The sequence below is a fragment of the Tachyglossus aculeatus genome, chromosome 14 (assembly GCF_015852505.1).
Source record: "Tachyglossus aculeatus isolate mTacAcu1 chromosome 14, mTacAcu1.pri, whole genome shotgun sequence".
Taxonomy (NCBI): domain Eukaryota; kingdom Metazoa; phylum Chordata; class Mammalia; order Monotremata; family Tachyglossidae; genus Tachyglossus; species Tachyglossus aculeatus.
In genome coordinates this window covers 36,131,108-36,145,740 of record NC_052079.1, presented here as the reverse complement: position 1 = coordinate 36,145,740, position 14,633 = coordinate 36,131,108, and the positions used below count along the sequence as shown (strand labels likewise).

Sequence of the window (14,633 nt, the reverse complement as noted above, 5' to 3'; positions counted from 1 at the left end):
TTAACCTAAGGGTATCCATAGTCATTTTATCCAAACCATACTTTGGGAAAATCTACAAGATCAATTTCAGATTGTTTATGGGGGAATCCCACTTACTGCAAATAAGAAAAATGTGCAGTTTTTTTTTTTGCTTTTAGTCAGAGAAATGCCATTTCTAAACAAGGCTAAATCAAGGGAGAAAGAATCCTTCAGTTAATATACTTTTCGAGCAAAGGGAGCAACTAAGTAAGATAAATTGCAAGTCAAGTTGCTATGCTGAGCTGCACAAGCATTTTGGGATCCTAAACAGACGAGAAGAAATAAAGCAAATGAAAAAGAGGCAGATAAAAGTTTCTGGCTACAATACAGGAGACATATCATTACCATATGATCTAATGTGGGTGTCAGCCGGGACTGTGCTCATTGAGGGAAACTTTATTTTTTAACTGTGCTATGGAATAGAAGCAGGAGGATTTTCAACCAAGTGACAGTCACAGAGCAGAAATCGGCCCCCCTCCTCCTTTCCCCACCTGCAAACTCTTTTGCTGGGGCTGACTATTTAGTTTAATTACATCTCAGCTTTGAGAGCTCCCTGTTGCAAATCCCTGGATTAAAAGGTATGGTTTTCAATAATTGTCCTGAACTCTACTGCAGACTAATAAACAACTTCAGACTAGTTTAGAGTAAAAGGGGAGATCAGAGGGGAATACATTTCTCCTGCTAAACTTGTAGAAGATTTAATGTTGCATTTTGTGACTTGCCTGATACGACGAGTAATGCAATTCATTTTGGAAGTAGTGAATCTATTTCATGTGATTAACTTGTTCTTGCTTTGATCATTATAAACCCTGAAAGACTTTTGTGAAGGATTGTGAATTTCTGCATCAGTGTGTTGTTCTGTGTTTGTAATTTAACTACGAATCCTATATCTAGTGTTATCAGGGCAATGTTTATGAGCAAAATGTATTTAGTTGGATTTATGCATTTAGGGGTAAGGGCATTCTGAATTCTCATATATTTTAAGTGCTTTATAAGCTTCAAAAAGAAAATACTGTGATTAGTTACAGAGATCGGATGAATGTTTCTTCAACATTGGAAAAAAACGCTATGGCACACGTTATTTGGAAGGGTTGAAAGTAAACATTGAAAAGTATTTATGTTGGCTTTTAAAACCAAAACTAGGCATTTCCATAGCCAGCAGTATTATTCCATCTATGTGATATGTGTAGCCTCTGTCATTATTTAAAAGCAAATAAAGTCTCATTTCAGGACTTTCTTCAATCAAAATATACCCCTCCTTGCCTCCCCGCCGGTCTCCTGCCCACCCCCCACCCCCAAATTTTAAATAATGACCACTTATAGAGTGGGCTTTCAATGACGTTTACTGGTGTGGCTTTTTTCCCTTATTATTTTGTAATGAAATACACCCAAGGGGAATCCACAGCTACCTATACTTTTGGTACATTTTCTCACTCTACAATTGATTAATAGGTGTTTTCTGTGAATTTCAATAGACGTTTCTCATACTTTCCTTTAATTTTGAATTGCTTGGTTCATTCCTCATCCTCTAAATAATTTTCTGTACTGAAGGTTTCTCATCTCACTGGATTTGTTGTCTTGTCTTTCTCCTTAAATTCCATAAAGAAATCTTTGTTATTGATGTCAGATGATGTCATAGTTATGTTCATACTGGTAGTGGCAGTATGAGGACTGAGAGTGTGATAAATGCAAACAACAAAATCTAAATTAATTACAGTATTTCAATTGATCCATTTAAGGTAATCAGTAGAAAACAGATTATTATGCATTTGCTTTTTGTGAACAATCCATTAATATATCTTGAAAATAAAAGGAAGAAATTATCAAAGTGAAATGAATTTCAGTTTTACTTATTCATGCTTTCATGCCAACTTGTACTTCCCAAGCGCTTAGTACAGTGCTCTGCACACAGTAAGCACTCAATAAATACGATTGATGATGATTGTTTCTCTCCCAGCACTTACTACAGTGATTAGCACAGAGCAAACGTTTAGCATATACCACAATGAATAAAATACCATTTAGAAGTGCTGTTTAGTCAACACAGTGTGATATAGGCCATTGCTGAGACTGTGAGCCCCACGTGGGACAAGGGTTGAGTCTGACTTGATTAAGTTGTACCAACTCCAGAGCTTGAGTCATAGTAAGTATTTAACAAATGATATCATTATCATGATTATTACTATGATTATCATTATCACCATCTGTGCATTAAATCCTAATGTATATTGAATCAGCAGCTACGGTTAAGAAATCATTAATGAATTGCAACTCGGACAGCTCTCTTTTGTTGTTTTTCCACTTTCAAGTGCACAAATGAACTACACCAATAGCTTTGGGCCACATAACCTGCCAGTGATTTAGAATCATTATCATTAATTCCACAATGAGTCACAATATCTACCTGGTATCTCTTACAGGTAGCATGCCATTATAAGAAATAAAGGCATTTTGAGGATGGAATTTGGATTGGATTTGATCATTAGCATATTAAAGATAAAAAATGTCATAGAAATCAAGCATTACTTTCCCTTCTTGTCTGAAATAATAGCAACGAAAAAGCCTAGTATGCGACACAGTTGTTTCTTAGGTATTGTTATTAACTGCCCTTCTCTGATGTTCCAACAGTAACTCTGACACAGTCCTCCCTGGACAAATCACCATGAATATAGGAAATGCCTACCCAGGGTATAACTCATTTAAGTAGTTCTTGGCAGCACTTTTCAAAAGCCTAACTATAAAAACCTAGAGAACCTATGATCAATCTTTAATTTGAAAGTGTAGCAGAAAGAAACTGTTCCCCACAATTTAGTTGAAATAGTATTGTCCAAGCAGCAGAACAGGTTTCTGAAAAGGCCCTCTTGTATGGGGAAAAATGTGAATCTTTATGTGCATATTTTTAACATAAAAAGCAATCATTTCTTTTCAGTACATAAATATTACAAGAACAGTAAGCATAATAGAGTAATCGTGAACACAAAGAGCTCAAATTGGATGTAATTCAGAAGTCCACTCCAGTGACACAAATAAGTGCGTGCTGTGTTGTTTTATGAGAAATGAGAGTTAGTAGATTTTTCAAGCTTAGGAAACAATCTTCTAATTCAGGTAATACATGTTCCTTCTGAGGTCTGGAAACAATAGCTCAAGCAGTTAGTATAGTCCTCTGTACTCAGTAAGCGCTCAACAATACCAATGACTGATTTACTTTCTTAATGAGAAGCCACATACCTAGGATTATGGCACAAATTGCAGTTGTAGTTTTTTTTTTAATTGCTTGGTGGCACTCAGAATATATTTTTTCATTTCTCATTTGTGATGGCAATTGAAACAACTGGCACATTTCTCTCTGCCTTCAAAACAACTGAAAGTAATTTGGACTATCTATAGGTAACAGTTACTTGGTTCACTTTCACGTTATTACATTATACTGTCGTTTAACATTATCTGAGTATTTGAAAGCCAGAAATGATCAGAAACCATTCAAATGAATTCGAATTGAAGTTGCGTAACTTTGATTATTCTTCTAAATTAGATTTTTCACATGTAGTTGCCATTTTTAAAATCTCCTCCATAATAATAATAATAATGATAATGATGGGATTTATTGAGCGCTTACTCTGTGCAAAGCACTGTTCTAAGCGCTGGGGAGTTTACAAGGTGATCAGGCTGTCCCACGGGGGCCTCACAGTCTTAAGCCCCATTTTACAGGTGAGGTAACTGAGACCCAGAGAAGTTAAGTGACTTGCCCAAAGCCACACAGCTGACAAGTGGCAGAGCCGGGATTTGAACCGATGACCTCTCACTCCAAAGCCCGGGCTCTTTCCACTGAGCCACGCTGCTTCTCCATAAATGCTAAGCACTCCATGCTAATACTTTAGTGGGATATAATTATCAGCTCTTCGGTTTTTCTCGCTTGTCGTGAACTGTTACACCAGAAGATACGATGATACCTCCAGGTCCTAATCCTTGTATTTGAATCCTAGAGTCACCGGTTCTGAATAGATGAACTAAATCATGAAGGCAACTATCTTCCTCCTTCTGCTTGCACCAGTTTCCTGGGCCAAACCATTTCACCAAGTCGGCCTGTTTGATTTTATGCTGGAAGATGAGGCCTCTGGCCTAGGCCCAACTGGCCCTCCGGAATTAGAGCCATTTGGACCCATCTGCCCCTTCCGCTGTCAGTGCCATCTTCGAGTTATCCAGTGTTCCGATCTAGGTAAGCGTGGCGGCCCATCTCTCGTGACCTGTTTTGGAGCTTTCGACTTAGCGGTTTAAATGCGGAGTCGGAAAAGTCCGTGTCTAAATCTGCCTTTGCAACTACTAAGGCTAGGGAGGTTGGAATGTTTCCCGTCTAAATGTAACCGTTCAGATTTGCTCACTTGAATCCAAGCAACCCCACAGTTTTTGGAGTGAAAGGCCTTGAGAAGAAGATATTCACCTTTCCCTCAGCCTCACAGGACTTAAGTACATATCCTGACACTCTGCTATTTCCTCTAGCCATAATTGAATTTCATGTCTCCTTCTTCTTCTAGATGATAAGCTCCTTATGGTCAGGATCATGTCTACCAACTTTGTTGTACTGTGCTTTTTCAAGTCTTTGATACACTTCTCTCACTCAATAGATAAGATTGATTGACTGATTGGAAAAACAGTGAAGGTCACTTAAAGCAATACTTTCTGAACAAACTAGAGGGAAGATGGGCTAGTAGCAGACAGCCTAATGAGAAGTCAATACAGAGGATAATCCTAGAGAGAAATTGATCCAGGATACCATGTATCCTAATAAGAGTGAAGAAACTAAATATCCTAAAGGCCATGGGCAGTGCAAACACCAGTCACTTATTGTAATTTAAGATGATAATGGTACTCATTAAGCACTGTTCTAAACGCCGGGGTAAATACAAGTTAATCAGGTTGGACACCGTCCCCGTCCCACATGGGGCTCACAATCTTAATCCTCATTTTACAGATGAGGTAACTGGGACTCAGAGAAGTGAAATGACTTGCCCAAGGTCACACGGTAGATGTGTGGCAGAGCCGGGATTAGAACCCAGGTCCTTTTGAGTTCCAGGCCTGTGCCCTATCCACTAGGCCATACTGGTTCTATAAGAAACAATGATATTGATATAATGATGTTTGTTCAGCACTTATCCCGTGCCAAGCACTGTAGTGAACACAGGGGTAGATACAAGATAATCAGGTCAGACAGAGTTCCTGCCCCACTTGGGACTCACATTTTAGTCCTCTAGCCTGCAAGCTCATTGTGGGTAGGGAAACGTTTCTACTAACTCTATGTACTTTCCCAGTCACTGGGCACAGTGCTCTGCACACAGTAAGTGCTCAATAAATATCGCTCACTGATTTTACAGATGAGGAAACTGAGGCACAGAGCGGTCAAGTGACTTGCCCAAAGTCACACAGCAAGCAAATGGGAAAATCAGGATTAGAAACCAGATCTTAAAGCCCCCAGGTGCACGGTCTTTATACTAGGCTACTCTGCTCCCCAACATAACAATCTTGAAGTTGAGAAAGGAGAGTGCCTCATATGGTTGAAATTCAGGAAAACCTTTCAGGGAACTTAATCTGCATTTTGTTTGTATGTTAAATGTTTTTTTTTTTTTCAAAAAAGCTTAGAACAATAAAAGCATTTTAGGACTCTCTTCCAACTCAACATCACTAAGAGGGCTCCATGCCAACCAACAGGCCTTCACAATGAAATGTGGCCACAGAGTAATACTGACTTCAATGATTTGGACGTTACAGAACACATTTTTTCAAAGATGAAAAACTTTTCTACAGCTCATCTCTTCTCAGAGAGCTTGGATCATTCATCCTGCTCTAATTTTGCATTTCTACGGTGCCTGCAAACTATTTCCCCCTGACATTGTTCTTGTTCATCTTTTACATTTTCAACCTCTTTTCTTGGGATTTACATATATTCTATCTTTCAGTTAGCGAATCCTTGTCTAGCCTTTTTTTCCCCATTATACTGTAATCCTCAAGGAAAGGGACTCTCTTCTCATTCTTTAGGGCTTTGCCAGAGTTACCAGCACAAAATGGGGCCCCAATCAATCAGTAAATCTAGTAACAGTACTTATTGAGGGCTTACTGTGTGCAGAGCACTGTACTAAGTGGTTGGAAGAGTACGGTAGAGTTGGTTACAATAGTAATAATAATGATGGTATTTGTTAAGTGTTTACTATGTGTCAAGCAGCGTTCTCAGCAATGGGATGGGTACAAGCTAATTAGTTAGACACAGTCCCTGTCCTACATGGGGCTGAGTCTTAACCCCCATTTTACAGATGAGGTATGTGAGGCCCAGAGAAGTTAAGTTCCTTGCCCAAGGTCACCCAGCAGACAGGTGGTGGAGGCGGAATTAGAACCCAGGCCCTTCTGGCCCCCAGGTCTGTGCTACATATCCACTAGGCCATGCCACTTCATGACTTCTGCTACACTGATCTTATGATCTAATTTATGAGACAGACATTAAAATGAACTGCAGAGAGGGGAAGCAGCAGAGTGCAAGGATGTTTATATAAGCGCTGTGGGAATGGGACCATCAGAGTGCTCAAGGGGCACAGACCCGACTGCACAGCGGATGCAAAAAGGAGGTTGAATAGCGTGAGGAAAGAAAGGATTAGTTAGGGATGACTTCTTGAAGGAGTTGTAATTTTATTAGGGGTTTTGAAGATGGGAAGAGCGGTGGTTTGGCGGGTATGAAGAGGAAAGGAGTTCCAGGAAGAAGGAAGACACGGACAAAGCATCAGCAATGAGACAGATGGGATCCAGGTGCAGTATTTTGGTGTTCAAGGAGCAAAGTGTGCCGGCTAAATTGTAGCGGGAAAGGAGTACGGATAGGTAGGAGGGAAAGCGCCGATTGAGTGCCTGAACGTTGACGGTGAAGAATTTCTGCTTGATGTTGACGCAGACAGGTAACCATTTAAGGCTTTTGAGGATTGGGGAGATGTGCACAGAATGAATTTTGGGAAAAATGATCGGGGCAACACAGTGAAATGTGGACCCAATGTAGAAACCCAAGATGGGAACCTGCAGTGAGAAACTTTTGATTGGCTTCCTGCCTGAAAGAAAGCTCCAGTATAGAACTGAACTGCAGAAAGCATGACCACACCAAATTCCTGTCAAGATACAATTACTGCAATTTTAATATTTCCATCCAAACAATAGGTCCAAAATATGAATCAGATCATGCAAGATGGTCCGTAAAATCCATAGGCAGCCATAGACTCTCTCAAGAATATCCAAGTCTTCAAATCTCCTCCCTTGCTTTGGGGGAAAGGGAAGTCTGGATTTTATAGTCAACTCATTATCCACTAGGAAAGGAGCTCTATTAAGATGAGTATTCTCTTCAGATTTCTAAACAATTCCATATGGTTTACCTCCAATTCAGACTGCTAGAAGAGTTGAATATAGGGGTGTCAATAGTGTTTCCACTACCCAAGGGATTAAGACAAATCACAATAATTTTTTTTCTACTTGACTTTGTATCTCAACACATCATTTGACATTCAGGGAGAGCTACTCTTACCTGTGGAGCAGAAATCAATCAATCAATCAATCATATTTATTGAGCACTTACTGTGTGCAGAGCACTGTACTAAGCGCTTGGGAAGTACAAGTTGGCAACATATAGAGACAGCCCCTACCCAACAGTGGGCTCACAGTCTAAATGGGGGAGACAGAGAACAAAACCAAACATACTAACAAAATAAAATAAATAGAATAGATATGTACAGAAAGATTTGAAATGCAACCTATTCTATAAAATTTTCCATCTGCATATATTGTCCTTAGCCCAATCTATATTTGCCAATGTGCTCAAAGATACCAAGAAAAGAGGGAGGGAGGGGGAAAAGGAGATGAAATGCAAATGAAAATAATGTTTCAATGTTAGCTATTTTCATGTACAGAAAACAAAAGTGTAAGATAATTGATCGTATTCATCAAGCTCTTACTGTGTGCAGAGCACTAAGTACTAAGCATTTAGGAGATGGCAATGTAAGAGTTGATAGTCATGTTCCCTGACCACAGTGAGCTTACAATCTAGAGGGGGAGTCAGATATTAATATGAATAAAGGAATTACAGATATGTACATAGAAAAGCAGTGTGGCTCAATGGAAAGAGCACGGGCTTTGGAATCAGAGGTCGTATGTTTAAACCCCGACTCCGCCAGTTGTCAGCTGTGTGACTTTGGGCAAGTCACAACTTATCTGTGCCTCAGTAACCTCATCTGTAAAATGGGGATTAAGACTGTGAGCTCCCCGTGGGACAACCTGATCACCTTGTAACCTCCCCAGCGCTTAGAATAGTGCTTTGCACATAGTAAGCACTTAACAAATGCCATTATTATTACTATTACATAAGTGCTGTGGGGCTGATGGTAGGATGAATAAATGGTACAAATCCAAGATGAAGGGTTAGGCAGAAGGAAGTGGGAGAAGAGGAAAGGGGGGCTTAGGAAGGCCAGATGGAGGAGACATGCTTTTAATAAGGCTCTAAAGGTTGGGCAGGTGCTTGTCTGTTGGATATGAAGAGGGAAGGAGGAAGGAGTCCAAGGCCAGAGGCAGGACGTGGATGAGGGGTTGTCAGTGAAATAGACAAGAGTGAGGGACAGAGGGTACATTGGCATTAGATTAGTTGAATGTGCAGGCTCAGTTGTAAGGGAGATATGACAGAAGGGGAAAAGATGCTTTAAAGCTGATGACAAATCATTTCCATTTGATATAGAGGCAGAGGTCAACCACTGAGGTTTTTGAGGAGTGGGGAAACATGGACAGGTGAGTTTTGTAGAAAATGATCAGGGCAGCTGAGTGAAGTGAACCGAAGTGGAGAGAGACAGGAGGCAGGGAGGTCAGCAAGGAGGTTGATGGAGTAATCAAGGTGAATTAGGACAAGTGCTTGGATTAAGGTGGTAGCAGTAAGACATGTAGAGGTGCATGTGTGAAATGTAAACAGGCATAGAAAAGAAAGATAAAGGATTAAGAAGAAAGAAGGCTGGTTACTTGAATCTGAGTTTATTGAGATGCTTTCAGGTCTGAGTCCTATTTTTCAGGTCATCTGCATGCAGTGTCAGTAAGGCATTAGACATTAGTTTAAATGTCAAGCAAACATCGCTATGTGTCACAGTCCTAGAACTCAATCACCCTCCTGGAAGGGGGCTTCCTAGTTATCGAGGCGATGTGTCTCCTCTGCTACCAACCAGGAGCCCAGAGGCAGATATGGAGCCATGGAGACTTCTGTGATTTCTGAACAAGCTCGTTGTGGGCAGGGAATGTGTATGTTTATTGTTCTCCTGTACTCCCCAAGCACTTATTACAGTGCTTTGCACATGGAAAACACTCAATAAATACTATTGAATGAATGAACAAATTCAACAGCCTCAGTGGAATCTGATTTATCTGGGGACACAACAGCTCCAGCTGGCTCTCCAGAAGCCACCTTGTAGCCTGGTGATTTCCATGGCAACCAATCTGGCCACCTGTAAGCTCCTCCTCTAGTCTGGAAAGTCCTGACTGGCAGTGGACGTGTCTACCAACTTTATTGAAACGTAGTCTCCCAAGTGTTTAGAACAGTGCTCTGCAAACAATAAATACCATTGATCGATTGTTTGGCTACTCACTCCAATTCTCCTAAACCCACAGAGGGCTTTCTTCTCTCTCTAATGGAGTGATGGGTAAGCTCAATATGTGATCCGATAAGCTGAAGGAGGGAGAAGAGGCAGATATCAACTTGACTCCAGCCTGTGGTCACTGCATTATCTAAAACCCTAGTTAGCTTTTGAATAAACACCCACAGTCATTGTTGCATGTGGAATGTAACAATGAGAAACTAAGGGGGGGTCATTTTAACTATTAAAAAACTAGCTGAGCCTTTCTGAAAAGAAAAATCCTCCAGATCTTTGAGAGATGCAGCAACTCTTTCAAAATATTAGTTCTTAGCTAATCATTGCTTTAATGCACTTTTAAATGTCCTCGGACCGGAGAGAGAGCTGAGCAGTTTAAAACCATCCTAGAGGCATTTTTCTTCAATCAGTTGATCTGACAACAAATCGAAACATATGATTCAATTTGCCTTGTAAATGTAATAAGCTCCTTCAGAACCACTGTAGAGTCTTATTTTAAAACCTTAAAAACTCATAGTACTCTACATAGAATTTCCACTGGGAACGATTACTACTATAAATTAAACATTACAAAAGCACCTCTTCGAATTGACAAAAAAGGTTGGATGAAAGGGTTATTAATATTTTACCTACTTTTGAGGTTAAGAGACTGAGATTTCAACAATGCCATTTTCTGCTTGCCTATCTCAAGGACATTTTTCAGTTAGTACTGTTGGTTAGCGTACTACACAAGCAGCAGAATTTAGCAAACACTTGTGACCACTAATCACTCTTTCAGGAGGGAAAACCTTTGGTTGTAAGTAGGGCACAGGGTCACTTGCATCTTTTGTAAATACCAGAAAAATGATAGTGTAGAACTTGTCCTATTTCCTCCCATTTTCTCCCTCCATTCACTTCACTCCTCTCACCCCCTCAAAAAACAGACCAGGAAATACAATTCTAGCTAGAGAAGACCAAATTTGGGTGACTACCTGTAGAATTGTGCTCATTTATCAGCCAATTTACATCAGTCAAATGAGCACTGTACTAAGCATTGGGGAGTGCACAATACATCAGAGTTTGTAGACATGTTCCTTGCCCATAAAAATTCATATACTTCAAGTAAGCCAAACTCCTGTGGACTGATTAATCCAGACTGAACCAGCCAAGAAACTTGATTGTATTAGTAAATAATAATTCCTTTGCTAAGGCAATTATTCCCCTCAACTTCAGAAGCTGTTAATCCTATCTTCAAAGAAATCAAAATCTTTCAAGAGTACTGAAATATATTCTCTGGTGCATCTTCAGATAATAAACATTATTTTGCTTTTGTTGGACAAACCGGTAGTGCTTTTATCTAGCGATATAAAAAATATTCACGAACCATATTCCTGATAAAGGAATCTGAAAAACCAATCAGTGTGTGGGGGAATGATAGAATAGACAAGGGTTGATTTAAAACCCTTTCAAGTAAAAATGTCAAAATGAATCCTTACAAGTGATAATGCACATCCTAATTATCTGCAATTGTAAAATGAAATATGAAAATGTTTGCTCTTTTCAGGAACATAAGAGGAATATGAATAGCTTAAACTTTATAGCAAAAAAGTAGAGGAGAATTTCTTTAGTGGAGATCCATAGTGACTTCTGACTCAGATTCTATATCTTACACTCAAATTTCCAAAAAATAAATGTTTAAATCTGGAGAAATCTACATATTGGTTCCTCTAAAGTTCATTTTCATAAATAATTCTTGAACTTGTTTTGACATTTTCTTTTAAGTTTGGCCCAGCTTGTGAAAGGCTTCTTAGTCCTCATAATGATAATAATAATGATGCATTTGTTAAGCGCTTACTAAGTGCAAAGCACTGTTCTAAGCAATGTGGGGGATACAAGGTGATCAGGATGTCCCATGTGGGGCTCACAGTCTTAGTCCCCATTTTACAGATGAGGGAACTAAGGCTCAGAGAAGTTAAGTGACTTGCCCAAGGTCACACAGCAGACATGTGGCGGAGCTGGGATTCGAACCCATGACCTCTGACTCCAAAGCCCATGCTTTTTCCACTGAGCCATGCTGCTTCTCTATGCTCATCAAGAACATAGTCTGCCTCTTTGTGGTTATTATTAATATCATTATTAGAAGTAGTGATAATATTATCCTGGCATGTATTACGTGCCTACTATGTGTCAAGAACTGTTCTAAACACTGCGTTAGATAGAAAATGATCAGGTCAGACAGAGTCCCATTCCCACGTGGGGCTCACAATCATTGAGTTTCTATTTTATAGGTGAGGAAACTGAGGTGCTGAGAAGTAAAGTTACTTACCCAAGGTCACACAACAGACAACTGGTAGTTAGTATCTATAAGAGTAATCTGTCTCCTGCGTTGTCTCCCAAAAGACCCCTATCATTTTCATTGGAAAGTGTTTATCTCTGTCTTTAAACCATTAATTTTATCTTCCTAGCTTTGCCTTGTTTCCATTTCTTATATAGCAGCTCCTTGACAATGCTATGTTGCTACCATTCATTCTCCTCTCATGTCCCAACTAGTAGAGCTTAGCTCTAGTGAGCTTTGCTTCACTGCTGGTAAACTGCCTTTTTTCCAGGTCCTCATTGTTGGAAATGTTTTCCTGATAATAATAATAATAATAATAATAATAATAATAATGATAATGGCATTTATTAAGTGCTTACTATGTGCAAAGCACTGTTCTAAGCGCTCGGGAGGCTACAAGGTGATCAGGTTGTCCCACGGGGGGTTCACAGTCTTAATCCACATTTTACAGATGAGGTAAGTGAGGCACAGAGAAGTTAAGTGACTTGCCCAAAGTCACACAGCTGACAATTGGTGGAGCGGAATTTGAACCCATGACCTCTGACTCCAAGGCCCGTGCTCTTTCCACTGAGCCACACTGCTGGTACTGGTCCCATATTTAGGGAACACGCCTACCAACTCTCTTGTATTTTGCTCTCTCAAGTGCTTTTTTAAATTTTTTTTATGACATTTGGTAAGTGCTTACTAAATGCCAGGCACTAAGCCCTAAGGTAAATACAAGCATCTTAAGTTGGACAAAGTCCGCGTCCCAAATGGAGCTCACAGTTTTAATCCCCATTTTACAGATGAAGTAACTGAAGAACAGAGAAATTAAGTGACTTCCCCAAAGTCACACAGCAGACAAAGTGGCGGAGCTGGGATTAAAAGCCAGATCCTTCCAATTCCCAGGCCCAAGCCGTATTCACTAAACCAAGCTGCTTCTTTGTATTTGGCACAGAGCTCTGCAACAGTAAGCGCTCCATAAATACAACTGATTGAGAATGCTGATGATAGTTGGTCTGTCACCAAATCCTGCTGTCTCTTCCTCCAAATCCTCTCCAGAATCTGCCTCTTTCTCTGCCTCCAAACTGCCACCACACTGGATCAATGTTTGAATGTCATACTGCCTGTCATATTTACTCCTCGACGACTGCACCACATTTCCTCAAAGATCTCACTGCCCCAGTCCCTCCCACCTTCACTCCATCAATCAATCATTGATATTTATTGAATTATTATGTGCAAAGCACTGTACAGTACAACAGAGTTGGGAGACTGGTTCCCTAACAAAATGGAGCTTACACGCCCTGTTTCACTATGCCGCCTGGATCATTTTTCAAAAATATCACTTTGTACAAGTCTCCCCACTCAATCAGTCTGTGGTATTTCTTCAGTGCCCATTATGTGCAGAACACTGGATTAACTGCTCAGGAGAGGATAACACAACCGAGCTGGTAGATTTGTTCCCTACCAAAAAAGGATCTTACACTCTATGTTTCACCTTGCTCTATGGATCATTAAACTAAAATAATATTTTTCACACATCTCTCCACTCCTAAAAACTCCTCTGCTAAATATTCAAGGTCCTTTTTCATTTTTTTTTTCCAGTGGTATGTACCAGACGCTATACTATGCTAATCAGGTTGGATACAACCAAGTCCCACATGAGGCTCATAGTCTGAATCCCTGTTGTACAGACCGAGTAACAGACACAGAGAAATGAAATGACTTGTCCAAAGTCACACAGCAGACAAGTGGCAGAGCAGGAATTAGAACCCAGGCCCTTCCGACTCCCAGACACATGCTCTACCCACGAAGCAACGCTGCTTCTAATACTGTTGCTATTGACCAATTAATGGTATTTTTTGGTTGCTTACTGTGTGCAGAGCCCTGTACTAAGCGGTTGAGAGAGTACAACACGGCAGGGTTGGTAATAATAATAATAATGATGGCATTTATTAAGTGCTTACTATGTGCAAAGCACTGTTCAAAGCACTGGGGAGGTTACAAGGTGATCAGGTTGTGCCACGTGGGGCTCCCAGTCTTTGTCTCTATTTTACAGATGGGGGAACTGAGGCTCAGAGAAGTGAAGTGACTTGCTCAAAAGATCACACAGCAGACACGTGGCAGAGCCGGGATTAGAACCCACAACCTCTGATTCCCAAGCCCAGGCTGTTGTCACTGAGCCACGCTGCTTCTCTAATGACTGAATGAATGAATGAATAAATGAATGGATGAATGAATGAGTGAGTGGAGACCGGGGCAGGGGCCGGAGAAATAATAATAATGGCATTTATTAAGTGCTTATTATGTGCAAAGCACTGTTCTAAGCGCTGGGAAGGTTACAAGGTGATCGGGTTGTCCCATAGGGGGCTCACAGTCTTCATCCCCATTTTACAGATGAGGTAACTGAGGCCCAGAGAAGTGAAGTGACTTGCCCAAAGTCACACAGCTGATAACTGGCAGAGCTGGGATTCAAACCCATGACCTCTGACTTCAAAGCCAGGGCTCTTTCCACTGAGCCACGCTGCTTCTCTGAAAGGACCGGAGCAGGGAGCATTCATTCATTCAATTGTACTGATTCAGCGCTTACTGTGTGTAGAGCACTATACTAAGCGCTTGGGAAGTACAAGTCAGCAACAGATAGAGACGGTTCCTACCCAACAATGGGCTGCTGGTGG

The 14,633-nt window shown here is 40.5% G+C and overlaps 1 protein-coding gene across 1 annotated transcript in view; it reads left to right on the top strand.

Moving 5' to 3' along the window:
- Positions 1 to 382: 382 nt before the first annotated feature.
- DCN (decorin) overlaps positions 383 to 14,633 on the top strand; it is a 43,492-nt gene continuing 29,241 nt past the window's right edge. The window contains exons 1-2 of the mRNA XM_038756852.1: positions 383 to 596; positions 4,002 to 4,234. Coding sequence (XP_038612780.1) covers positions 4,033 to 4,234 — 202 coding nt within the window. The 5' untranslated portion in view covers positions 383 to 596; positions 4,002 to 4,032. The remainder of the gene's footprint in view (positions 597 to 4,001; positions 4,235 to 14,633) is intronic.